Genomic DNA, 26931 nt, shown 5'->3' with positions numbered 1-26931 from the left:
ACTTAATTTTCTTCCCGATCGTTTGATATAGTTGCCCTTCTGGATATCTCATCGAACGAGTTCTTACGACTATTTCCTTGATACATTGAAGGGTCTTATTCTAAGCAGTAGATCCATTGGAGTGACATATGCTAACACAACTTGTCTTTCTATCAATGGTAGGTCGTCGGTGTCTATGGCTCTCTATTGACAGATTCACCGGTCAGGGTTCGAGTCTTTTGCAGCGCTAACGATGGTGGAAGAACTAGCTTAAGACTAGGCTCAACTCTACGTCTGACAAGTTCTCCATCGAAATGTGTACACCCCCGAAACCCGCACATCTTTCACAAATTCCCCCTAAGACGTTCATGTTCCAATGATTAACAAGTAAAGTTAGGGTCAATGAAAAAGTACCGGTATTTGCATTTGAATCACAAACTAACGGTTGTTAACGACCGTCTCTAGTCAACTGGGTCAACGGTTAGTCTGTGACCCAGATCCTATAACAGGCAAATTCTTGACCCAAATACTAATGTCGACACTTTTCTTTGACCCTCACACTAAATATCCCAAATAATAACCATTTTTTATCTAGCATTCTAGGTGGAAGTATGGAACAGTGGAAGTTTATGGAGCAAAATTAGACAACAAGACCGGTTCACAGGTGAACCCGTTACATAAAAGTTGCCAACACAGGGACGTGGCGCTCTACGCGCCACGTGTAGAGAGCCTCACTGTCTAACATAGGAGTTAGTTAATATACTCCGCATGATAGAACATTTATACTACCATTAAATCGAACGGTCAAATAATCATCTTTAGACATCAAAGATCTATTCACAGCCGTTGATTCATTTTTCTCCTTATAAAATGAAAGGCTAAATAAGCCTAAATCTACGACTCAAAATAGTTTAGCTAAAACGGGAGTACAATATCAAAATGTTTTCTCTCAAAAAATAAGCCGTTTTTATGTTTCTCTGAAAGAACGAAAGAAAAAAAGTCATTTTTTCGTTCTTCTGTAATTCGAACGTAATTTTGATTTGTTCTTGAAGAATCGGAATCCAACCCAAAAGAACAAAGCAAAAAACAAACAATTGAATTTGGTTTTCGTAGTTCGATTCCAAAACTAATTGATAAGAAAACGAAATGAAGTCGATCGTTTCACGCTTGCTTCACTCACAATCTTCACTTCCAAAACTCTAGTAAGTCTTAATTATGATTTCGTATTTTTAGAATCATCGACTATTCTTGATTACCCATTTCCGAATTTCACTATTATTGTATATTTTATTGATTTTTGGGACAAATCATGGGTTTATGTGATGATAGTTAAGAAAGGGTAGGTGAATAGAGTTGGAAATGGAAGCCATTGTTAGTGTACAAACAGTTGTTTATGAACTTCCCAAACTGGGTTGTTTCTATTTTCTCAAAAATGTCTTTGTTTCTTGGTTTTCCACTCTGATTTGTAATTTCTTATTTTAGGTTTTTGGGAGGTAAGAGTATGTTTTATTGTCTGTTGAGGTTAAAAGGTCGGTATAAACATATTGAATTTGTTTAATGTGAAGAATTTGAGTGTAATTGAATGTTTTGAATGGGAATTCTGGTGTTGCTTTAGAAGTTTTCAGGATCATTTGCTAGGTGATAAATCATAATGAAATCAAAAATTCCTAATTTGGGGTAATTTTTGCTCTGAGCCGATAGTTATATGGTAGACAAGATCAGGGATAACGATTGACGAAAAATAGGATTTAAACAGTCGATTTTGTGTACTCCTAGTAAGTGGGTTTTCTGCACATGTTGACGTTTCGACTTTTGAACTGCGAACTTGGTATCGTGGTGGTATAGGAGAAAAGGTATGATGTGTGATAAACATATTGGACTTGACACTTAATTATTTTCGTGGTTCAATTTCCTTGTAAGTTTTATCTTTTGGTTGGGAGGAGGTCAGGAGGGGGTGCATACTAGAGCATCAAATAGTTCGATTTTCAAATGATAATTCGGGCTACTTGTACGATCGAAATGGTCATAGCAGTAAGGTCAAGAATTACCTTATGGTATGGGGCATAAGAAGCTTTGGCAAGATAATAAGTATTTTTTTTGTATTCAACGTTCAGACATGGTCCCCGTTGAAGGGTATCTACACCATGAGATTCGTTGACGTACATAGAGCTGATTGAATATGAGGTCCAGTTTGTGGATGTGAACTGAAATTATTGCCCCCATGTAGTATTCTTTTTTCAAATTAACTGATGATATTATGTTAATTGTCATGACAGTGCAGTGCCTTTGGCCGGTAATGGGAGGCTTTTCACTACAGATTCTAATAAGGTAGATGAACCATTCAAAGTTGAAGAGGCAGAAACAATAAACGTGCCACCACCTCCATCAGAGAAGGCAAGTGGCAGTCTGGAGTAGCAGAATTTCTATTCCATTTGGTCATTTAATTGGTTCCATGTGTAGGTTATCGTTTCTAACTATTCTTCAGTTCTTTTTCCTTTGGTTCAGTTACTTGTATTGGGTGGAAATGGATTTGTCGGCTCAAATGTCTGCAAAGAAGCTTTAGATCGTGGTTTGTCTGTCTCTAGCCTGAGCAGGTATGTTGTAAAAGCATTGTTAAGAGAAACTTAGTTAAATTCTGATTTCAATGGAAATTTCAGTAGGCATGGAATAGAAATATTTCGGTCATTTCAACCGAAAATATTTTGAAATTAATACCTTGCTAAAAATTCATCCTCACACTATTGTTTTTGATGTTCATCCAAATCCAATTTCGGGGTATGCTTGTACCAAGTCTAAATCCGATTTATCTTGCATCATAGGACTATAATGAAATATAAAATAAGTGCACTCATTTTCAACTTCACTAATGCTATTGATTTCTCTTCAATCTTCTCCTCTGAAATTGATATCGTTTAAAGAGTTTGCTCCTTGTTGTTTGAAATTGCTCCTTTGTGAAAGATTAACTTCATATCCTGCCTAACATTGAACGCCTTCTAGTTCCAAACTTTTAGTTCTGAAATGATAAATACATGTATTTCTTTTGAAATTGTTTGCTAAATATATTATTTTAGGCTTAACTGTAAATTATAACTGCGATCTTTTGATGTTTTTCTTCTTTGTTTTGTTTAAATCCCATATCAGTATTTTTTTAGTACAACAATTTGCTCTTCGCCTTTTCTTACTTCCAGGTCTGGAAGGGCATCCATAAATGAATCATGGGCTAACAATGTTGACTGGCATAAGGGTTGGTGTTCTTCCTTTAGTTTTTGGTTCATTAGTACCATCAGTTAGAATATAGTGTAAAGTCCATAATTTTTTTTTCGTTCAGGGGACCTTCTTGCACCTGATTCTCTGACAGAGGTCCTGAAAGATGTGACTGCTGTGGTAAGATGCCTCCTCTTAATAGCTAGGATAGGACTTTTAGACACTCCTCTTTCTTCGCATTCACAGTTTTTTCTCTTTACGTGCACTCTTCTGTACTTCACTGAACTTTTGGCAGTTGATGGAAACTGAGAATCTTGAGTGTTTTAGGCGAATAAAGTTGTTGAGGTCGCATTCTTATTGTTGCTGCTAGTTATGCAGACTCATTTTAGTTAATAGCCACGTTTAACAAGTCTCTAGAATTGTGTTTGATATTTAAGGACATTAAAGCTAATTTATTTGGGCATGTATCTGTTAGTTATCTTCCATCCGGCAGCTTCCTCAGATCTCCAATAGGGCAATGTACAGTCTAAAGCTACTTGAAGCCAACAAGATTTTTCTTTCTACATTTTTTTTTTCAAAAATTTCGATTTTTTTAATATTCTTCTTCAGTATCACTTGTTTCATTTAGTGGGGATACTTTACTTGCATTTCATCTGTTTATACTTTATTCTGCAGCAACGGTGGTGTAATTTATTAATGGAAGCTTTATTGTGTAGATATCATGTGTTGGAGCCTTCGGCTCAAACTCATACATGTATAAAATTGCTGGAACGGCAAACATCAATGCAATCAGGGCTGCCGCGGAACAAGGTACGACCTTAGAGTTTTTTTTTTTCATGTAATATGATATAACATGAAGACGGCCTGCGGGCTAAAAATCGAACTCTTGGTACAATTTATCTTTTGTTTTATTACAACTTAGAATCATGAAGATAAGGAATAAGGGAACAACAAAGAGTCATAACATCATGTAGCTTTTCTTTTCAATGGATGAATAGTGATCGTTGGGCTGAGTTATACATTGAGAAGTGTGCCTCAGAAAGAACGTCAAACATCATTTTGTACATGTTCTACTGTCTTTTTATTTTTACTCTGTTGAGGTTGAAAAGGGATTCAAGGAGTCGCAAAATGCGAGGGACCTTCCGATCTTCCTATCCAAAGAAAAAGACCCCAATCTATTTAACCTTCAACAGTACAGATTCCCCAACCTATTTAACCTTTAACAGTACAGATTCCTCCCTACTTCCTCGTTTGATTTTCTTTCTCAGAATTTTCCTGATTTGGCTATGTCAAGTTAAGTCAAATAGTAGGGTCTATCTAATAGACAACTACTGTCGGTTTCTTCCACCAAGCAAAATGTTACGTTTGGCTTTTCATATGGCACTCGTTACATTTTCTAGCTAAAATTGTCTTTCTATTAAATGCTTTTCGTATTTATTTCCCGTAACTTGGATGAACTCGTTACATTATACATGGAATAGAAAACTGAATTTGGTAAAGAAAAGTTAGTTGGACCCTTCATTTTGAGTAACACTCGCTTCTAGTAGTCATATCTTCTTGCTGGGATTGTTCCTTTCATTGATGTGTCGAAGAAGTCCTGTTTTGACTCTTTCTTAATTCCTTTATGCAGGTGTAAAACGATATGTGTATATCTCAGCTGCTGATCTTGGTGTGGCAAATTATTTACTTAAAGGATATTATGAGGGGAAGGTGATTTTCTTTACTTTTAATCTTTATATGCTGTGACTAATTGACAATGGGCTCTCCCTAACAAAAGTGTTCGGTGGAATTCACTTTGGTTTGTTGATTTTTAGTTTTTTTCGAATCAGATTTTAGAATGTTTGTTTTGTCTGACTCTTGATGACTGACATGGGCTGATATTGGGTCTATTTCAAGACCTTGCTGCCTTTTTCTATTCTGTGAATGAATCTTATGTGTAAACTGTATGACAATTGACACAGAGAGCTGCTGAAACAGAGCTATTGACAAGATTTCCATACGCAGGTGTGCTTTCTAAGCCTTTCTCATTCTATCCCTGTCTTGATGAAAGTCCATATAACAGAAATCTTACTTGCACCACACCTTTTTTAGTTTGATTGTTTTGTTTTTAACACTTGACTTTGTTAACTCTGTTTAGAACTTGTGTCTAATCGATATGAATATGGTACATCGGCTGTTTTTGAATGATCTCCTCGTCATATGGTACAAAATCACGCCGTATATTAGAAAATCTTATCATTTTTCACATAATAGGTGATTCGAAGCTTCAATTCTGAACTGTTGTCTCTTGAAGTCTTGACAGTTAATTTCGAAACAGATACTAATGGTTTACAAGTGCCACCGTGTTGGACCTGTTTCATCTTGGTGGAGACTGATTCAGTCGTTCTTAGTGAAAAATGAAGCATAAAAATAGTTACTTCTAATTATTGAGTCAGTAGTTGTTACCTGTCCAAGACTACTTGGGGTACCCAAGCCAAGATACTGGAACTCTTTTAGATGATCATACTCGATAAAGTGCAACTGCACTTAGTAGTTGCACACCAAACTCTAAAACTGAACCCCCTCTCAGACTCACCCTTCTCATGCTATAGCCGGTTTGCTCGTGTCACCACCTTAATTCTTTTTTTCTTCAAGAACAAATGTTTTTTCTACTTGAATTTCTAATTGATGTATTACATCTTAACCCTTTGTATTTCAGGAGTGATACTTAGACCAGGTTTTATCCATGGTACACGTCTAGTTGGTGGCATAAAGTTACCTCTTGGTCTTGTTGGAGCACCCTTGGAAATGGTAAAATAACACTACTTGCAAATAGCTAAATTTTTAGTAGACCAAATGGAACAATATATTTCTTTTTGTTTTGATTCTTGCAACTGCGTAAATAGACAGAACCAGAACCAAGATATTAGGTCAGAATCTGAACCACACAAACCAGGTCGCATCGGTTCTGTTATGAACAAGTGCCGAAATACCTGTTTACACCCTTGAGCGATTGTCTTGAGATGGTGAAAATTTGTTTGAAACTTTTAACCTTCCAACAAATGCCTAATGGGGTCGGTTTGGTCCGATACCCCGGCCGTGATTCTTATGTCTCTTTGAGGCCAGGGTTGTTAAATTTGTGAACATCCAACGGGAAATCAATTAGCAATGAGTGAAGAGGCCCTACATATTATACTTCTGGTTATGGGAGTACTCTCTCTGAGCTTATTCTTAACGTGTATCTTTTGTTGGGTGAATTGAAGCGCATTTAACCGCTGGGCCTATCACGTGTAGACGCAGCTCTAGTACCACCTACCATGTTAAGTTTGTAGACGTCTATCGCGAAGCCACTTTGCGATGAGTGGTATGAGTATATTTTTGTGTTAAGAGAGTACCATTTTTCCTTGTGGTACCGTAATGTTCAACCTTTTTTCCAATAAAAGACGGTTGGATACACGTGATTGAGTTAAGAGAGGAAAATTTTCATTTAACATCTGCAAAAGGACCACCTGTTTGTTACTCTATCATGTTCGATATAAGCTCTACTGCGAGGAATCATTTTCCACAAAGTTTGTCCACGGGTTATCTGTGTCAGACTTCATCTGTCTTAAATCGTATTGTCCGGAAAAGCTGTACTTGGGTCGTGATATACCTGAAATCAAATGTATTAACATATACCCAAGTCGGGGTTACTAATCTCATGTTAAAGTTCAGAATCAATTTCAGGGTTACAGTTATTTAACTTTCTAGGTGAAACTGATGCAGGTTCTTCAACATGCTAAACCATTAAGCCGAGTACCTTTGGTGGGTCCACTGCTGACACCTCCCGTAAGCGTGAATGCTGTTGCAAAGGTTGCTGTAAGAGCTGCAACAGATCCCGTGTTTCCTCCAGGTATCGTAGACGTTTATGGTATACTACGCCATGGTCAGCAATAATGAGCGAACCAAGCCAGTTGTCTTGGATACTTTTCCGTTTGTTCATTATAAGCAGTAGTTTGTATGGACCTTGAATTTGATTCGAGTTTCCTGAACTATTCAATGTAATAAAATGCATGAACATAGTTGCAGTGTCAAGATCGGCTTATAGGTTTACTGTCCTGTTTCCACTTATTCTGCCTATTTTTTGGTTAGAGCTATAATGTTTCGGCCGGGCGAGTTACTCTCTAATGTTGTCACCTCGTAATATGCTCATTTGTTTATCGATTTTCCATCTAATATAAAATTTGGCTTCCCTCAGTATTACATTATCAGATTGGCGGTAGAATACTTCCCGACTTTCTTTTTTTCTTACGTAGGCAAATATTAGGTCCATGGGATCAATTTCCATCATACCCTTTCCTTTTCTGCAGAACAATTTAGGTAAGAACAAAACATCCAAGTATACAAGAGAATTTAGGTAAAGAATAAAACATCCAAGTATATAAAGGAGTTTGGCTCTCACCTATGCCCATATGCTGGCCATAGGGGCCAGCATTTTACCAAGCCTTGTTCGATCTTTCGGACCGGTCTGCTACTGCTAAGTGCTAAGCACACTTTCCCACTAGTCTTCCAATCAAACCAATCAATACTTTTTGAGCCGTTGATTGTTGCTGGTTTCTACTTAAATATTACAATCTTTAAAACGACCAAACTCAATGATGTTCATTATTTCTCTTTTCCGAGTAGATGATCACATTGGCATCTTGATCGGAAGTTACCTCCTTCACCAGATACTATCTTTCTTCATTGCTCGTTTAGCTTCACAACGAATCGTAGCTACTAGCATCTCCAATTCATGATTGTGAAGTCTCAACTTCGATCGAAGTATGAGACAATCATCAAATATATTAGTTTTAGAAAACAATAGACACGTACTTTGTCTTTCTATATCCTATATGTGATGAAGGGATCCGTCACCCCAAGTTCGTCTTTCTATATCCTATATGTGATGAAGGGATCCCTCACCCCAAGTTCGCTCGAGGGATCATGGCACATTTTCTATTGAGCTTCCATCTACTTTTGTTTCTTTCCCCACATATAATGGTCACGATATGTTATAAATTGCTCAAACTCAGTTAAGACATACCAAATAATGTACAGAACATCGGTCGGATCTTGTCGATTTATGTTCAAAAATTCAGTTGGACCCCACTTATTTCTAACCCATTAACTTACTAGTGCACCTGAAATACTCTTGTCCTTAGGTCAAAGCTAGCGGTGCTCATTTTCAAGAGCGTCCCTTTAATTATTTTTGCGAAAACAAAGGGCGCTAATAACGAGGAGACGCCAATAACACTGTGGGTAGGGCTCTAAAACTTCCCCAAATAGTTTGGCGGGAAAATTCAACATCAGTAAACTAAGAACTCCTCGAGTAAGAACCGGAAACCCTAGTAAGTTTTTTTTTCAGTTCATGTGCAATCTAATTTGTCTTTGGATTTCTGAATTCACTTCTGATCATCAAGAATCTAGACAGAAGAAAGATCGATATCTGACATTTATAATTCTTTTGCATCATTTTGATGTAATTCTCATATCCTTCATGCCTGGCAGTGGCAAGCGAAGGAACGGAAAGGGAGGAGGAAGTTTTTGATTCTTTAAATCTAAACCCTCAACTCTTTATAAACGAGGTACTCAATTCAGTTGATGATACAGTCGATGGGGCTTTTGAGTTTTATGAACAGTAAGTTTTTCTCATTTAGTTAAAAAAAAATTCATTTTTCTTCTTGGGGGTTTTCTTTGATTTTTAGCCCTAATTGAAACCCTTGTTTTTGTATTTCTTCTGGGATTCATACTGGTATATAGGAAGGCATCAGAGATTGTGAAAGAAGCAGTTGAAGAAGATAAATTAGATGACCTAAAAAAGGTAACCCCTTTGGGATAGTTTTGATATTTCCTGTGTAATTATCTTGTATACTAGTTTCTGATTACATCACTTTGTGAAGCATTATATCTGAACATGGGTTCATATCATTAGTTTCATTCATCTCTATAGAGTATAGATTAACTGCTCACTAGAATATGAGACATAAATTGTGGGAAACGTCGCTTGTTGCTGGTCGTGAAGGAAAGCGAAGATATGTTTAAAGTAAACCTAGTTAAAATTCTGCAATATTAGGTTAATGGTTTGTGATCTCACTTCACGTTTGAAATTACAAAAGATTCCGAAGTCAATAACATCGTATCGGTAGAATAAATCATATATAACGCTTGGATATATTATTTTTCTAATCATCTACTCATAGTAATGAGAAATCACTTCTATTTATTGTCGAATAATTAATTATCTAATTGACCATTGTATTTTTAATAGTTTTATGTTATTGTTAGCATTTACATAAGTTCCAAATGTATGGAAAACGGAAGATACTTAGTCAATAACTGCTAAATCGGTTGTGCTTTTAGACTTGTAGATGCAAATCTATGTTGAAATTTGTTATGTAAGTTTAACTTGATTACTAATGATTGCTATTTTAATTTTTACCCCTGTTTAGGGCGTATCTTCTATTCGTAATGTTATTCAAGAAGTATTAGACCAACGGATGGGTATGTGGGAGAAGTACTGTCTTCGTCATTGCTTTGCTGTTCCTGAAGGATTTTCCTTACCCAAAGCTGTAAGTTACGGTTTTTAAGCATCTCGTTTAATAAATTCTTTCACATGTACATCTAACTCTGTCACAGATGTTGAGATAATAGCCAGAAGCTTGCACACTCTTTTCATCTCTCTTCGGCCAACGAGGTTATACTATCACATGGATTTTATTTTAAAAAGATAAAAAGTATATGATCATCAGAGTTTTCAGAGTAACCTAGCGAGACAGTGCCTTGAGGCCGCGAAAAAGGCGTTGTCTTATTTGTTATAAGACAAAATGATATCAATTATGTGAAAAGTAACATAGTATGTCTACTTTACTACCATAATATAAACGCCTAAGTGTTTCATAAACAAAAATACAACTAAAAAATAACAGGTTACTTCAGAAGGACACGTTTATTCTTGAGTTCAAATAGGTATGCCTCGAGGCATTAGGTGACCGCCTCGCCTCGAGGCGTATGCCTTGGAAGTTTGTAAAACAATGACTAACAGTTGCTGTCTTTCTGCCAATTGGAACATACCAAGGCCCATCTGGTCGTCAGCTTAGTGGTTCCGATCTCCTGAAAGGGCCTCAGTTGCTTACGATTTGTAAATTTCTTCACACCACTTCAGAGTTCAATCTTATCTTAAACGAAAAGAAGTGGTAAAAGTAAGTATCGAGGTTAGGATTTTCCAATTGTATAAAATGTATGGTCGCTACCTATTTTTTGGCTGAGAAGCTTTTGTATTTAGATAAGTTAATTGTAGACTAATAACTATTAAGTGTTGTTTCGCTCAAGGGAATAACACGTTCTTATATTCTTAATCTTTTCAATAACCACAAACTTTGTATTGATAACGTTTCCAGCGGAACAGTGATGACATTGTGATGGATCAAGATCTACTCTCTGATGCAGAGCTGGACCACGAGCTAGATTCGTTAAGGGAGAAGCTTTACATGGTAATAAGCACCGCAACTTAATTTTGAGTAACTTCTGTTTCTGGGACGATTTTAGTTTATTTGACATTCTTAATTGGCTATTACCTTCAGGTCGGAAAGGAGTCATCTGAGCTGCAAAAAGAGCTTCATGATCTGAAGCAGCAGAATTCCTTGAGTACTAGCTGTGCTGACTCTGTTACTGAGGCGTTGCAACCATATGAGCAGAAATCTGTGCATGACATGTTTGAAGGTATATGTGTTAACAGTTAGTTTTAAGTAGGTCAGCGGGCGAAACACTATCATATGATTGATATATCGAGTATTATTGAATATCAGCAAATCTGACTGCACGATAAGCGTTATATTGGTGATACATCAGCTATATATCTGATATTACATAGTTTAAGTTCTATATCGCGAGATCTTTAGTAACTGGTTTCAATGGAAGCAGTTGATTCACGCTTTGGCCTTCTTCTGTCTCACAGTCTCACTAACTGCGTATCTCTTAATTATGATAATTTTGTACAAGATCCACTTTACCCGTTCTATCTTTGATTATTTGGAGAAGTTACGGTCACAAGTTTTGACCAAGCATGATAGGCTCGTGCCTCAACCATTGGTGAGCTCGAGTATCTTAGGGTAAAGAAGGGTTGTAAACAAACATGACAGGTCATGCAACATAGGCTCTGCATCATATTTCTTGATATTTTGTGAATATTCAGGGTCCAAATTATCCTTTTTTGTGGTATCTAGTCCAAATGTTTTTGCGGTCCTGATTTTATACCGACATTAGATATCCTGAATTCCTGATTAATTTTTGCCTAACTTTTGTGGGCTAGCAAATGCACCGCCAAGTTACCAAAGCATAACTTGGGCCATTATATTCTCGAAATTCATGGGATACCTAGTGGAGACTTAATTTGGATAAAAACTTTGCATTCAAATGATCAATCTTATAGTAATGTTGCACCCAATTGAAATTATCCTAGTTGCAGTTTACACTTCATTACAAACAATGAACCAAAATATGATATAACTCAATTCTTGTCCTGCTTACAGAGATGGTGAAAGCTGCTGCAAAACTTCATGTTAAAATGGAAAACCTCAAGGTGAAACGATCGGAGAAGTTTAACGGCATCAGAACAAGGAAAATATATGAAAATGCTGAAGATCAGTTTACTGTGCATAGGAGAAAGGGTAATCTTTACGCGAATGACTTAGTTATCTTATTTCAAGATTACAGAATATAACTGAAAACTTAAGTGCTATCTGCTCATGACATTCTTTATATCATTTTATAGGTTTTCCCGAAGTTGAATTAAAAGATCTTCAAGATTTTGTAGCTGATTTGAAGAGTTTGTGAAAGGTGGAGTTCACAACTTTTTGTATAATATCATGTAAGTTCTTTCTTACTTGGTTAGATCTTATGTATTGGTAATCGTGTATGGGTCTATGATAACCGATCTTAATCATTCTCTAATGTTATGAAACATTACCACCCTAATTATTGAAGGCTTGAACTTTTGTCCTTCCTTTTTTATTTATGTGCTTATTTTTGCTCCTGAGATATGTAGCTTGAAACATCTAGTAATAAACAAGGATCATTGAGGTCACCATCGTCGGAAATGCCATAAAACATCCAAACATTTAAGAACGAGGATACTAGAATAAACTGAAATTTACAGATTAAGATTCTGATAACTCAATAGATGAGTCTTATTTGTTCAAATATACGACAACAGAAGTTGTTGGACAAGATGATCTAAAATGACTGAAAACAAAGAAGGAAAACAACCCCATATCTTTATATTGTGTATAAAGATGGGTAGCTAGTAAATAAAAGTAGTTGATCATTATTAATTTTCAATCTGGAAGTTAGTTCTTCATTCCAGTTGCATTTTTGATAGCATCCACTGCTCCTAGTGTCTTCTCCTTGACCTGCTCCCCTGCCTACATTACCACCCAAAATTCTCATTTATTATTCAGAACACTCGCGCGCACGCACACACACTCTATTTAGTAGATGCTTAAATCAAAGTTATTTTTACGTGTTATTCAAGTGGATCGAAAAGCGATTAGAGTCACCCATAACGAAGCGAGTTAGAACCAAAGTAGGATTTACAGGGTTTAGGTATTATATAGACTACCTGTTGGCCAGTTTCCTTGGCAGATTGTAATGCACCGGATGCCTTGTCCATTAAACTGGGAGATTGTGTTGCACCCGACGCCTTGTCTACTAATTGGTCCTTCTTAACCTAAATCAGAACAAGAAAATTAACTCATCATCATATAGTGACGATCCATTGGGTGTAACAATCGATATTTATGATGCACGATAAGAAGTAGGAGATTACCTCAGCTTGGCCCATGGCATGACCAACATTGTAGCTCAATTTATCCATTCTCTCTCTTTGTTGTCTTTCTTTTCACTCTCACAAAATTACTTTGGATTTGAGATTGAAAAATCAAATTGACTTGTTTATGAAACAATAACTCAAATAGTATTTATAGTCCTTTTCCATTTCCTCAGTTGAGACGTGGCCTTATAACATGCATGAACACACACATCCAATAGTGCAATATACACCACAAGTTTTTGTTATCAACTAGGTACGTCAAAGTATCACAGACCTTCCCCAACTGCCTTTCAATAAGGTCAGGGGCGATTTTGTCCTTATGTTTCATCCTTTAATAGGGACTATCTTATTATGACCGACCTATTCGTGACCGACTCTTTTGGGAAAAAAGAAAATTTTTCGGGGTGCAAAATTTTAGAATATGACAGTTTCTTTAAGTGAGCACGCTTAGCTTAGAGGTTAGAGTATCACATTTGTAATGCGATGGTCATCACCTCATCAGTTCGATTCAGGCAGTCGGTCTTGCTATCTTTGTTCGATTTTAGATTTTTAGCTGATTGATAATATCCCCTTGAATTCAAGGAATATTGTGGAAATGTGGATTTTGTCAATTTTCTGGGGTACAAAATTTTGAAGGGAGACCGAACATCTTCTTCTTCCTCATCTCCGATCACAAACTCTGGCCCCCACCACCGTTTCGGGCCATCATCACCATTTTTGTCCTCTTTCTTCCTCCTCTCCTACTACTACTGCCGTTTATCTTTCTTTTTTTTTCTCCTCCCTCTCTATCCTCATCCCCTTTCTATCTCTATCTCTTCGGCGAAGGGTACAGACTTGCTTATATTTGTATCTTCATCTAATCTTTGAATTACTGGAACTTCAAAAATCAAACTCCATATGTACAATATTATTTGTACTGTTTTTATGTGAGTGGGATTTGTTGTATTGTTCGCTTATAATGCCATATTGTTTAACTTTTGATGTATATCTTTCTTATTCTCTTCTAACTTGTTTTTGAAAACATAGAGAGATACTATTCAAGCTGTCTCAGGTTAAGCACAAAGGCACCAACTTCCTGGTCCTCTTCAAGATCAAATGCTTTCTCATTTATGTTTGAAATTTGGAACTAATTTAGAAGGCTGCAGCAGTAAGAGACTCTATCTCTCCTGTCTATATATTCTGGCAAAGGGGGTATCTCTCTCTACCCTCAACCCTATACTCCGGATAACTCCCAAACCAGATCAGTTTTAGCCAACATAGATAGAGAGAGAAAGGGTTGAGGAAAGAGAGAAGAGAGAGTGGGAGGAGGATGGATAGAGACAGTGAGGAAAGAGAGGGAGAGGCACTTGATGGTGGTGGTCGGAGTTAGTGATCGAAGAGGAAAGATGAGAGAAATAATTGATAATAAAAATTAAAGTCGCCGACAATGACATTTTACTGGCTACGTATACTGAATTAAAGAAGAAATGGTCCACTAAAATCGTCTCCCTGTGATAATTAAAAAATGGTCAACTAAAATTGATCAATTTTTCACCAAGTCTTTGTACTCTGAAAAATATTTTTTATTTTTAGAGGGCGGGACTTATTATATATGTAGAGTTGTTTTTTTTTGTTGAAAATGTAGAGTTGTTACTGCGTGAATAAAAAAACCATATAAAATTTCCTATAACAAAAAGTGGGCCCAACGTAACTCCTAACCATTCACAGAGAGGCCTACGTCTGAAGACTTGTCTTGTAACATTTCTGAAAATTTGCTTTTAAAACTATTTCCAACCCAAAATTGAAGTGTATCTCTATGGCATTAACTTTTTTAAGAAATTGACTAAGTTTACGAGGCATTGATACATCATGAAGATGTGTTGAGCACGATAATCACCTAAGTTAAACTGATAATGGGAAGGGCCTAAAATCCAACAGTACGAAAGAGGCCCAAATTTATCAGAACTTGGATGTCGCACCCGGATTGTGGGGAATTTATTAAGAACCATTGGCCTCCTACTCCTAATCTCATACACCCTAAGCTCAATCAACTCGCTATCCATCTGTCGCGTTGGAATAAATATGTCTTCGGGAACCTGGACACAAAGATCTCGGATTTAACCAAGGCTATTCAAGAGGCCGAAAATCATGAGGTTTGCAATTCTTTGAATCAGGCGCTCGAAGACACATATCTCCAGCTCGAGAGCCTATGGAAGGAGAAATCTCGTAATGACAACATTCAGTTGGGAGATCGTAACACTAAATTTTTCCACGCCAAAGCTATTAATCGGAATAGGAAGAACCAGATTTCTGCTGTCAAGAGAAATGATGGCTCCTGGAGTTATGAGGCCTCGGATATTGCTCATATCTTCTCTCATAACCTTAAAACCATCTCCACCTCTGCTGAGTCCTCCATCGCTCCTGCTCTCCTAAATCTGTTTCCATCGCAGATTACCCATGCTCAGAACAGCATTCTGACTAGCATTCCTTCGGAGTCTGATATCCTAAAAGCGATGTCTTCGCTCAAATCTGATTCTGCTCCGGGCCCGGATGGTTACCCTCCTCTCTTCTATAAAAGCTAATTGGGGTACAGTTAAGGGTGATGTCATTAAGCTGGTGGTGGACTTCTTCCACAATGGTTTTCTTCCTCACCAGGTTAACCACACCCATATCTGCCTTATCCCGAAAACCAAATCTCCGCAAACTACTGCTGACTACAGACCTATCAGTCTCATGAATACCACTTATAAGGTCATTACTAAGTTATTGGCTAATCGTCTTAAAGTGCTTCTTCCGAAAATTATTTCTCCTTTCCAAGCTGCTTATGTCCCGGGCCGCCAAATTACTGATAATATCATTATCAGTCAAGAGCTGACACACTCCTTCAAGGTCACTAGAGGAGTTAAAAGCTATTTTGCTCTAAAGTTGGATATGTCAAAAGCCTTTGATCGGATTGAATGGGATTTTCTTGAGGCTGTGATGAGTCACCTGGGTTTTTCTGATCATTGGCTTAAGATGATTCATGAATGCATCTCGACGTCCATTATGGCGGTTCTCATTAATGGTAGGCCGGGCCCGACCTTCAATGTTACCAGGGGTATTAGACAAGGAGACCCTCTTTCCCCGTTTCTGTTCACCATAGCCATGGAAGGTCTCAGTAGGCTTCTTGAAAGCGGTTATGGAGATGAACCGTTTCTTGGTTTTCAGCTTCCTCGATCTACTGTTCAAATCAAACACCTTCTCTTTGCAGACGATTGCATCATATTCGGCCAGAACTCGCTGGAAAATCTTTCGGTTCTCCAAAATATTCTGGATATGTTCTGCAAAGCTTCGGGCCAATTAATCAACTATGAGAAATCCTCGGTGTTCTTTTCGAAAAATACTCATCCCAAATTTAAGCGTCTGATGATCCGAAATCTCAAAGTTCATCAAGCTTCTGCTCTTGATAAGTACCTTGGTACTCATTTATTCATTGGAGCTAGCAAAACGAGACTCTTTTCTTCTATCACTAACCAAATCCAACTCAAGCTTTCTAAATGGAAAGCCTCTCTCCTCTCTCAAGCTGGCCGCTCTATTGTGATATCCACGATAGCAGCGGCTGTTCCCCGATACCAAATGCAATGCTTCGCAATCCCGAAAGGGGTAAGCAGACGCATTGAAGCCTTGCAAAGGGCTTTCTGGTGGGGAAAATCCAAATCTATCCATACCATTCACTGGGAGGCTATCTGTCGTCCCAAAAAGATGGGTGGCCTTGGCTTTAGGCTTCCTGATCTTGACAATAAAGCTTTTCTGAGCAAATTAGTGTGGCGTCTCCTTAAATTTCCGGATTCTCCTTGGGCTAAAATTCTGAAGGCGAAATACTACAAAAAAGAGCAGTTTCCGAAAGAAGCTAAGCATCACCATTCCTGGCTCTGGAAGTCCATATCCAAACACATCAGTACGGTGTCTAATCTTGTTTTCTGGGACGTCAATCGAGGTACTCATATTAATATTTGGAATGATTTTTGGATTCCTAACAATCCTCCCCCGTTGGCTAACGATCATAATTGTCCACTTTCTACAGTGGAGCAACTCATTACTCATAACCATTGGAATACGAATATTTTATCCCAATATTTTAATACTAACATATGTAATGCAATTCTGAGTATTAATTTACAGGCACACCAGGTGGACACTGCTAGATGGTCTTTAACTAAAACAGGTAACTTTACAATCAAATCCATGTATAACTTCTTACGAGCTGCGAGTCACCAAAACGAGACGAAGGAATGGAAATTTATATGAGATCTGCCTGTTATTGCGAGAGTAAAACTATTTATCTGGAAATGCTGTACTAATAGCGTCCCAGTACGAGACAAAATCGGTAATTTCATTGGAGGAATTTATAACTGTGGTTATTGTAATGACAGGGAAACCATGATGCATGTGCTACTACATTGTGAATTTGCTAAATCTGTATGGTTCTTATTTAACATCATTTCAGAAAATATAAACAGTTTGCAGGATTGGATTATTTCTTGGAAGGATGTAGATACGGACACACAGGTTCGCTTCTCAACAGTTCTGTGGCATATTTGGAAGGCTAGGTGTGAGAAATGTTTAGCTCAATCTCACACGACTCATGAGATGATGATTAACAGGATTAGAGGCTCCCCCAGGCTTATCAGTCTCGGTAATGACAATGAGGAGGTGCAAGTAAGTGAACAGTCGAGCCACATCTCTACCTCATATGTTCAGATACAAGTTGATGCCTCGTTCACGGATGTAACGGAAAATGCTGGAGTTGGTTGTTTTATGCAAGATGAGCAGTCATCGTTTGTGGCAGCGGCAGCTTATATGGTCAAGGGGCAAAATGCCGAAGAATGTGAATGTTGGGCTATCATAAAGGCACTGGAGTGGGCTAAACATAACAATATACAATGCCTCAGTATCGAAAGTGATAACCTCAATATTATAAGGCGTATAAATAATCAACAAACGACAGTCTACTGGCAATCGGAGAATCTTATGAGTAATATTAAACAGCTAGCAGATGCAGTAGGTGAAGTTGGCTTCTCTTACATCCCGAGGGAGAGGAACACGAGGGCGGATCAGTTAGCAAAATGGGGCCGAATGCATGAAGGCAATTGGATGTGGCTGTTGGAACGGGCTGTTCGGGAGGCTTTTCCTTCGGTTTAGGAGTTTCTTTCTTTTCTTTGGCGCTTTTTCTGTTTCTCAAAAAAAAAAAAAAAAAAATCTAATTAACTAATTACTTTTAATATTTCTTCGGGTTATTTCCCAAATAGCCCTCAACTTTGTGACCAACTTCCTGCCTGGTCCCCTACTTTATCAAAAATATCCAGATAACACCTTTTTTGAGTTTCTGTTATAACTTCGTTAACCAGTCATCATTTCTCTCTCCTCCATCTCATCACTTCTCTCTGCCACCTTATCTTCTCGCCACCTCATCGTCTTCACCGGCGAAGGTCGCCGACCGACTAACTTTCCGTCCGGCGACCGTCGCCGGAGTATTTAGAGAGAGAGAGGAGAGAGATTTTTTTAAGAGAGAGGATATTTTTTTTAATGTTTGATGGTCGTCGGCCGAAAAATTGGCCGGCGACCTTCGCCGGTGAAGACAATGAGGTGGCGAGAAGATGAGGTGGCAGAGACGTGATGAGATGGAGGAGAGAGAAATGTTGACTAGTTAACGAAGTTATAACAGAAATTCAAAAAGGGAGGCATCTGGATATTTTTGATAAAGTAGGGAGCTACGCAGGAAGCTGGTCATAAAGTTTGGGGCTATTTGAGAAATAACCCTATCTTCTTATGTTTTGTTGAAATTATTTTTAATAATATTTAGTGCCATTAGTTGTTCAACTACTGAAGTCTTTATATATATATTCAAAATAACTAATTATTTTGGTATCAAAATGATCATGTCACTTCAATAATAATAATAACTTTTCCATATTATTGGTGGATCTCTCATTTGAGGCTTAGAAATTGAAATCTCAATTTAATCTTAACACGTTAAAGTAATAGAGTTTTAAATTTTGCATTCGAGATGTTCTTACTTGGAACCTTGTTTATCTTCGACTCCAAGTGAATGATGCACAAATAGACCATCCGTCATCAAGTGTCATAGCCGGAAATAAACAAGGATCCTTGAGGTTATTTTCGTTCTTGACTTATCTAGCTTGAAACATCTGGTGATAAACAAGGATCGTTGAGGTTACCATCGTCGGAAATGCATTAAAACATCCCAAACATTTAAGAATGAGGATACTAGAAATATAAACTGAAATTTATAGATTAAGAGAAATTCTGATAACTCAATAGACGATTAGTCTTATTTGTTCAAATATACCACAACAAAAGTTGTTCGGCAAAATCACCTAAAATGACTGAATGAAAACACCCCATATCTTTATACTTGTGTATAAAGATGGGTAGCTAGTAACTAGTAGTAGTTGGCCCTTATTTATATTCAATTTGGAATTTAGTTCGTCGTTCCAGTTGCATCCTTGACAGCATCAGCTGCTCCTTGTGCCTTCTCCTTGACCTGCTGCCCTGCCTACATTACCAACCAAAACACTCATTCATTAGGGAAATGCTAAGTGTACAAAATCCTCGAGTCGATGAGTCACACGGGTAAAACACTCATCCATTAGGGAAATGCAACTCAATAACAAAAATATCGAAATTTGAGAGGGAAAGGAGGTGTCTGTTTTCTTGTATGAATTTGAGGTTTCCGAGTTTAACTTATTTTTGTCATATGGTTCGAATGAATACAATAGTTATCTTAGTTTACTGAAGATAGTAGATGCTCAAATCAAAACTATTTTATGTGTTATTCAATTGGACCAATGAATAATTAGAGTCACACATTCAAGAGAAACGGATGGATGTACGAATAAGACAAAAACAAATATTCTGACATCACCCCGATTTAGACCACTTCACAGGTTAGAACTGCCAAAGTAGGATTGACAGGGTTTATGTTAGAAGGTATGTTTAAGCTACCTGTTGGCAAGATTCCTTGGCAGATTGCATAGCATTGGATGCCTGGTCCATCATTTGGTCCTTCTTAACCTAAAAAATAAACAAAGAAAATCAATTGATCATCATACAATGAATGATTCATGGGGATTATGCTGTATATTAATGATGCATGATAAGAAATAGGAGATGATCACCTCAGCTTGGCCCTTGGCTTGACCAGCATTGTAGCTCATGCTCTTTGATTGATCCATTCTTTTTCTCTTGTCTTTCTTTTCACACACTCACAAAATAAATTTGGATTTGAGATCGAATAATCAAATTAATTTGTTTACGAACCAATTACTCAGATGGGTATTTATAATCTTTTTCCACTTCTTCGGTTGAGACGTGTCGTTATAACATGCATGAACACATGTCAGACATGTAATGGTGCCCTTTGTGGTAAACAGTTTTTATATTGTTTCTTTCTTTCTCTTAGCCGTTTGACTAGGAAAGGATTGGATCTACAAAGCTCCTAGTTCATAGGGATCAGCAGGCCTTTGGTATTGCTCTTGCCCCATATAAGAGATCTCCAAATGGGAAGTTATATAAGCATTTTCTAACCCCAACTTTGGGAGCCACACTTCTCCAGTCCCCCATTAACAAATAAATGGGCCTAGTAAAAATTAAACAAAGGAAGTTTAATATGCACCACAAGTTGATCTACGTTAGTCGTTACAATACATTGATACATCATTAAGATGTGATAAGCAATTTTTCACATGGACGGATCTACATGCAGGCCAAGGGGGGCCATGTCCCCCCTTGACTTGCTGCAAATTGATCTAGAATTGCTGATTGCTCTCTGGTTTATTTATTACATAAATAGCTTTCAAGTCAAACACATGACATATATGTAGCGTGGGTGAGATGATAAAGGTGGGAGTTGTGGACGTGAAGGACCCCACTTCGAGGACTGGCAGACTTAGATTCCGTCCCTGCTTTTTCACACAGTCTGCCTTATCATTCACGTAGAAGATGCCGTAGATGAGGAAGCAAAGAGTGCAGTACTTCAAACATTAACTTACACAGAGGCCCCTAAAGCATCGCCAACAACTAATCTTAGAAACTTGGAATGTCATATAAGATTTTTGGGATTTTCTTTAAGAACTATGTCAATACAAAATTCAATTTGGATATCTAAGATGACACGTAATAACTAATTATTTTATATTTCTTAATCCACTAGTTGTTTAATTCATTATTTTTCTATTTAAATCAATACAAATTAAGTTTTCATATATCTTCAAAATAAATAGTTATTTCTTTATAAAAAAAATAATTATACCACATAACTAAACAAATATTTATATTAGGGACACACAAAAGTTGGAAGATCTCTATTTTGCTACATAAGCATGAAAATCTCAATTTAGATTCACACATTTGAAATAATAGAGTTTTAAATTGTGCATGGTTATGTGTAAACTTGGCTTCAACACCGAAAATTAAGAAAAAAAAATCGCATTTTTCGTTTTTAACATCGAAATTGACCACAACATTTGAACTCCTAGAACATTTTTGCGTTTGAAATATAACTTTGCCGCTCGGGTCCAAATCCTAGATCCATCGCTGAGCAACTAACTGTAACTCTTGGGGTCCTTGATGGACCTGCCGTAGACCAAAATAACAACAGAGAAAAGACCTAAGTTTTCAAAAAAAATTTATAGGTGATGTTGGTGACCGTTTTCAACCAACAATGAATTATTTAAAGGTATGTAAGAAATTAAAACAACAAGCGGGGATAGCTCAGTTGGGAGAGCGTCAGACTGAAGATCTGAAGGTCGCGTGTTCGATCCACGCTCACCGCATTAAATTTTTTCCAGACAATTACATTGATTGTATATAAGTACTCCCTTTTCTAAGTGCAAAGGCATTATGCAATTTTTTGGATACTTTTTCTAAAATGCTGGTAAGAGAGTTTCACTGTCTGAAATGTTTAGGGAGCTTGAAAGAATAGAAGACAGAGAATGTGTCATGAATTCATGAGGAGCTAACTTTATGCCCTCAAGAGTTAGCAGAATCTAGAATCTGCACACTAAAAGCGAGTATTTTAGAAGTCGAGGATGCAGCTTACCAGCATGTTTGTCATGCAACTGTCAAGGATAATGCGAACGAGACACATTTTAATGTGAAGATTGTTTCATCTAAATTTGATGGGCAAAGTCTTGTTAAACGACATCGAAAAGTTTAGGATTTGTTAAGCGAAGAACTTCAATCTGGGTTAAATGCATTCCCCATTGTCGCAAAGACTTGACAGGAAACAACTAAAGGTTGAATTATGACACCCTCAATGACCGATTCAAGAATCACGGTGAAGATTAACTCGTCTTTGTATATATTATTCATATTTGATCATCATATCCATTTTCGTGTTCTTATTGGGCAAGTATAGTTGGGTCAGTCTTATGTCTTGCATTCTTTTGGTTCTAAGACTTGTTTCTTAATCAATCTTGAGGTTCTTGTTAGAGTACTCGAGTGGGTTTGTCTATGCTAACTGCTTATTTGCATCTGTGCTCTAACTCTAATCATACTTTTCCGACATGACAAAGTCCTGTCCAATTACTTGAAACTACTTTGGAGAAGGGAAAGGGTTCAATGAGATATGCTACACCTTTCACCACTCTTATTGATGCCATAACCGAACAGCTTCACTGGCAAAATAATCACTTTCCTTAATACTCACTATTTTCTTCAAGCATATAAATTTTTCCTCAAGAATTTAGTTTTACATATGCTCAACACAGTGACATTGTGGGAATAGTCCCACATGGGAGAAGGGTAATTAGCAACCAAGATATAATGTATAGGTCCTCTACACTTATTGTCAACTAGTTTTGAGTTGGATGACTACAAACTTAACAGAAATGATAGAATCATTAATCTTCATGGGTCCTACGTACCAGATCCTTATCCGTATGCTCGAAGATAAATTAAAGTTCAGAAACACTGGGCCCGTGCATCCTTTGACACGACAGCCTGTTGTCGAAGTAAGATTAGAGAACATAGTGTGAAGGTGAATGTACCTTACGCGTCGAAGTTGCTTTGTCAAGAACTTTTCAGCACGGGTATCGGTGTGAACTTCAAACCTCAGCGGTGCTGAAAAGTTGAATATCAGAGCCCTAAAAATACTAAGTTTTGAATTGTGAGATTGTTAATTCTGCTTGTCAGAGCTTTTATGTTGGTGGATGTGTTTTAGGGTCTTTTATTTTGTTGATGCAACTTCTGTTGTGTAGAAAACTTAATGAACAAATAAGATTGTAAGTTTAGAGCTAATCACAAGCTTGAAGTATGTTGTTCTGGAAGTTGATACTACATGATTAGTCAAGGCTGACTGTGAGAATAAAGACTAATGAAGAAAAGACATGAACTGAATTACCTAACAAATGGTTAAAAGAAGGAAGATGGGCTCGGCTGTGTATAGGTTAATAAAGATGGACTCGATAGAGGCACTCACTTGGTGTGTGTAAGCTGTCACGTGTGAGAAGAGATTAGTTTAGTTTGTTAAGATTAGTTAATTCTGTTTTGTAACTAACTGTTTCTCTCTCTACTCTCTCTCTCTATCTAAGTGTTGTATAAAGAGAGATGATGTACTTCGATTCCAATCAATGAAAGATTATTTTTCACTGACCATTATTTGACTCAGCAGAAGTGCCTCCACTCCTTAGGCGAAAGAAAGAGAGAGGCTAAAGAGTTGAAGAACTTATTTCTTTCATGTTAAAAAATGAGCAAGCAATTGACAATAATAATGTTTTATGAGTTTTAAACGCGTATCTGAGTCAGAGTTGTAAGTTGAGCCAGGCTATGTCGTTTCGTTGTATTTAGGTAGTCTTTTGAGGATTGTCTTTCTTAGCCAGCATCGTGAATTTCCAAAAATGCGGAAACTCCGAGAATTGTTGCTTGATTTTCTAGAGATGTCTTATCCCTTCAATCCCATGACCCATCAGTTATCCGCTCATTCTTCCTGAGCCATGCATCTTGGTACGTGACTTGCCCTCAATTGTCGTTTAAATTTTAGGGATCTCATCTCATTATGAATGTGGGTCTCTTCTCTCTCTCTCTCTCTCTCACACCTCCTGAGTCATTCTTTCTCGCTCTAAGGCTTATCCACCTCGTTCATGGTTCGAAATCTATCTTCGATTGCTATGAAAGCTTAAACTCTGCTAATTAGTCCGAATAAGGTCGTGGCTAAATCTACCAGAAACTTTTAACGATTCTCCTTTGTTTTGGACAATAGTGAACAACTCTTCCGAACTCCTGTCAAGTACCTTACTACTATGAAAGGTGGTACAAAAAACTCAAACAAGCTCCTTAAATTGCAACAAACAACCCACTAACTTGGGCGTCAGAGTGTCTTCTCCATTTTTTGCAGGGTCTTTGCCCACTTAAATTCAATCACATATAACACAAGAAAGATTTTGTTGTCAAATCAAAAATATTAATCATTAGGAGGATATCCCGGAGAAACAATTTCCGACATCATCAATTTTGATAGATCTCGTCTCATTAATATAGAGAAGGGGGTGCTCATTTGTAGAGGGCCTCTTTAACCAAAATACTAAATATGGAGGGCCCTTTAGCAGAGGGAGCATTTTAAGAAAAACGGGGCCAATAAAACTACCCTATTTCAAATTAGAAAGTAAAAAATCTTTAGTGACCGTTGAGGGAGGGGGGGATTAAGGCGGTTTCTAACAGAGCATAAATAGAAAGGGTTCCCGGCCATAATCAATCCCTTCAACCTCAAACTTCGAAAAATAGAAACTCTGAAGATTAATTGCTATTTGAATTTGATTTCTTGTTCGTAAATCCATCTTTTCTGTCACCTTCATTCATTAGAAATTAGAAACCCTAGTTTCAGAGTAAGGAAAGGAGATCTTCTTCAAACTTTTAAACCCTCGTTCATGCTTTCTTGTTACTATTAGTTTAGGGTTTTTAATCCATTCATCATCTTCCACTGGTTTTAGAAATTAAGTGAAAAGGTTTCAGGTACTTTAATTTCTTTCTCATTCTTCCAATTCTCTTTTTGTTTACAATTAATTGTCTCTTAAATCTCAAACTTAAACCCTCCAACTGATATTCAAACATAAACCCTAGTTTAGTTTAGGGTTTTAATCTTCGATCCATTAGTATTATAATCAAGTGACTCAAACCCATTCTTAAATTGGTGCAGTACAATTAATCAAACTATGGCTAGCGAAGCCATAAAACTCTCAAATCCACTACCACCACCACCACCACCACCACGTTCTCTCATATTTCCTGTATCTACAATGAATGCCTCTGAAAAGAGAGAACTGAGGAAGAAATTGGAAATTGAACTTGCTCATGTTCGATCCACTATGAAACGTCTCGAATGTGCTGAAAGCTCAAAAATGATAACAGATTCATCTACTACTACTGTTGTCCCACTACATTCTGTCAAGAATGATCAAAGTTGTTGTTCACTAGGGTTAGAAGAGAATCGAAGAAGAATCATGGTAGAAAACTCGGCCGGAATCAAAACTTGCCCTAAGAATAAGATGTTGAATTCTGATGTTGGGGTCTCCACCAGTTTACCTAAGAAAGGAACTACACGCATTCTTGGATATGTTCATAATACTACTGAGATCAAATCAAGTAAGAAGGTAGTGCTTTCATGTTCCATTGAAGAACCAAAATCAGGAAAATGTTCATCATCGCTAATAAAATCTACTCCTGAATCTATGGTTACACATGCTACTACTGGTCAAGGGTTTCCCCAGGGGTTCTTAAAGGGTCAAGATAAGAAGAAGAAGCAAACTACTGACAAATGCAGAGTGATTGAAGACCCTGCAGTGGACTCTTACTTAAAATCATCGGGTGTTGCTGCCTTTCACAAGGGTTCATGTAAAAGGCCTAGCAATCTTCTTGGGGATGCTGAAACCAATAAGATAAAACCGGGTCAGAGGGGATATTTTGAGTCTATAGTTAAATCTTACTATAGTTGTCAGAAATCATCGTCTGTACCAAGCAAAAGAGGTGCACCGACGGATGAATTTGTTGTTTCAGGTGCCGATGACTGTAGGCTTTTCCACTTGCCAAAGAAGCAAAAACTTGAGAGCAAGTCCATACTCGATGATTCAACTAGTGGTAAGAACAAGTTGTGCCCCTCATCAGCAAAGCCTAGTATGCGTGACCTCATCGAGAGAGCAAATCAAAAGCTTGCGGAAAGCAAGCGAAGAGAAGATAGTAGTATACAGCAACCATGCATGAGTTCTAAAACTGAACTTGTTGAAGCTGCACCCTGCAAGAGTTCAAAAATTAGTTCGAAGATGCAACTGGAGATGCAAAGACAAGCAGCCCGCATTGCTTTGGAAAAGGTTGTAAAACCTGTTGACATTTATGGAAGTCCAGATATCATCAATGAAGTAGAGTGGCTGGCTCGTGCATGTATGAAGATCAACCCATTGAAGAGGCTCGGACTTACACTGAAAGACTGCCGAAGAATAAGTTGTTAGAAGAATTTAGTGCTAGAAGGGGAGAAATCATTTGATATGATAGAGGTCTTTTTCTGGCTCATGCTAACACGAAAGCAATGATAGTACTGAGTAAATACATAATAGACTGTTATTCTTTTGTTATTATATGATGACATAAAAGGAGTATAGGTTGTGACAAAGCATGTAATGTTTTTGGATATATTAAAGAAATATAACATTCTTTTCTGCATAGATGTAGAACAACAGATGAGTAACATTTTCTTCCTTTCAATGGCATACTCATATTTTGGAAAATGCATAGTGAATGAACTCAGTGACTGTCTTTAGGATATTTTAGGAAACTTCGTTGCAGTAAGCATGTACAACTTTCGCTTAACGCTCTATTTACCTTGTTCTGTCGGAGCAGGAAATAACTTAGTGAAGACCTCTGTTACATCAAAAGTCTGTTAAGGCAACAGTTGA

At 37.4% G+C, this 26931-nt stretch overlaps 5 protein-coding genes, 1 long non-coding RNA gene and 1 other non-coding gene across 8 annotated transcripts; 5 read left to right on the top strand and 2 right to left on the bottom strand.

Annotated features, from left to right (window-relative positions):
* The first annotated feature begins 877 nt into the window (after positions 1-877).
* Positions 878-7398, top strand: LOC147548062 (uncharacterized protein At1g32220, chloroplastic-like). The gene is made up of 10 exons (XM_086666213.1): positions 878-1181; positions 2256-2373; positions 2485-2573; positions 3168-3223; positions 3308-3363; positions 3900-3993; positions 4814-4893; positions 5145-5187; positions 5882-5973; positions 6928-7398. The coding sequence occupies exons 1-10, from the start codon at positions 1126-1128 to the stop codon at positions 7096-7098; spliced, it is 855 nt and encodes a 284-aa protein (XP_086522339.1). The 5' UTR covers positions 878-1125; the 3' UTR covers positions 7099-7398.
* Positions 7399-8225: 827 nt separating this feature from the next.
* Positions 8226-12184, top strand: LOC147548061 (protein MIS12 homolog). Of its 2 annotated transcripts, none has more exons than XM_086666211.1 (8): positions 8226-8531; positions 8692-8821; positions 8944-9004; positions 9633-9752; positions 10581-10673; positions 10764-10902; positions 11712-11849; positions 11954-12184. In XM_086666211.1, coding segments are annotated over exons 1-8 (744 nt in total). In that variant the 5' UTR covers positions 8226-8530; the 3' UTR covers positions 12016-12184. The 2 variants fall into 2 exon arrangements, with proteins under 2 accessions (XP_086522337.1, XP_086522338.1); XM_086666212.1 differs by having other exon boundaries at positions 8327-8512.
* Positions 12185-12298: 114 nt separating this feature from the next.
* Positions 12299-13225, bottom strand: LOC147548060 (uncharacterized). Its single transcript, XR_015236970.1, has 3 exons — positions 13007-13225; positions 12800-12907; positions 12299-12602 (listed from the first exon to the last, which is right to left on the bottom strand). It is a non-coding gene; the product is annotated as an uncharacterized LOC147548060 (long non-coding RNA).
* A 1733-nt stretch (positions 13226-14958) lies between these two features.
* Positions 14959-15570, top strand: LOC147548059 (uncharacterized). Its single transcript, XM_086667983.1, has one exon. It carries the CDS (start codon positions 14959-14961, stop codon positions 15568-15570), a length of 612 nt encoding a protein of 203 aa, XP_086524109.1.
* A 3683-nt stretch (positions 15571-19253) lies between these two features.
* Positions 19254-20324, bottom strand: LOC147548058 (uncharacterized). The gene is made up of 3 exons (XM_086666210.1): positions 20167-20324; positions 19994-20062; positions 19254-19544 (listed from the first exon to the last, which is right to left on the bottom strand). Exons 1-3 carry the CDS (start codon positions 20221-20223, stop codon positions 19470-19472), a joined length of 201 nt encoding a protein of 66 aa, XP_086522336.1. The 5' UTR covers positions 20224-20324; the 3' UTR covers positions 19254-19469.
* Positions 20325-21749: 1425 nt separating this feature from the next.
* TRNAF-GAA (transfer RNA phenylalanine (anticodon GAA)) lies at positions 21750-21822 on the top strand. Its single transcript has one exon. It is a non-coding gene; the product is annotated as a tRNA-Phe (tRNA).
* Positions 21823-24749: 2927 nt separating this feature from the next.
* LOC147548056 (uncharacterized) lies at positions 24750-26698 on the top strand. The gene is made up of 2 exons (XM_086665639.1): positions 24750-24997; positions 25182-26698. Exon 2 carries the CDS (start codon positions 25198-25200, stop codon positions 26485-26487), a length of 1290 nt encoding a protein of 429 aa, XP_086521765.1. The 5' UTR covers positions 24750-24997; positions 25182-25197; the 3' UTR covers positions 26488-26698.
* The last annotated feature ends 233 nt before the right edge of the window (positions 26699-26931 follow it).

The sequence above is a fragment of the Eschscholzia californica genome, unplaced genomic scaffold, assembly GCF_041429995.1.
Source record: "Eschscholzia californica isolate CP2 unplaced genomic scaffold, dmEscCali1.0.p SCAF_3, whole genome shotgun sequence".
NCBI classification, from domain to species: Eukaryota; Viridiplantae; Streptophyta; class Magnoliopsida; order Ranunculales; family Papaveraceae; genus Eschscholzia; species Eschscholzia californica.
Note: the sequence above shows the minus strand (reverse complement) of the source record. Positions and strands in the feature narration are given on the sequence as shown.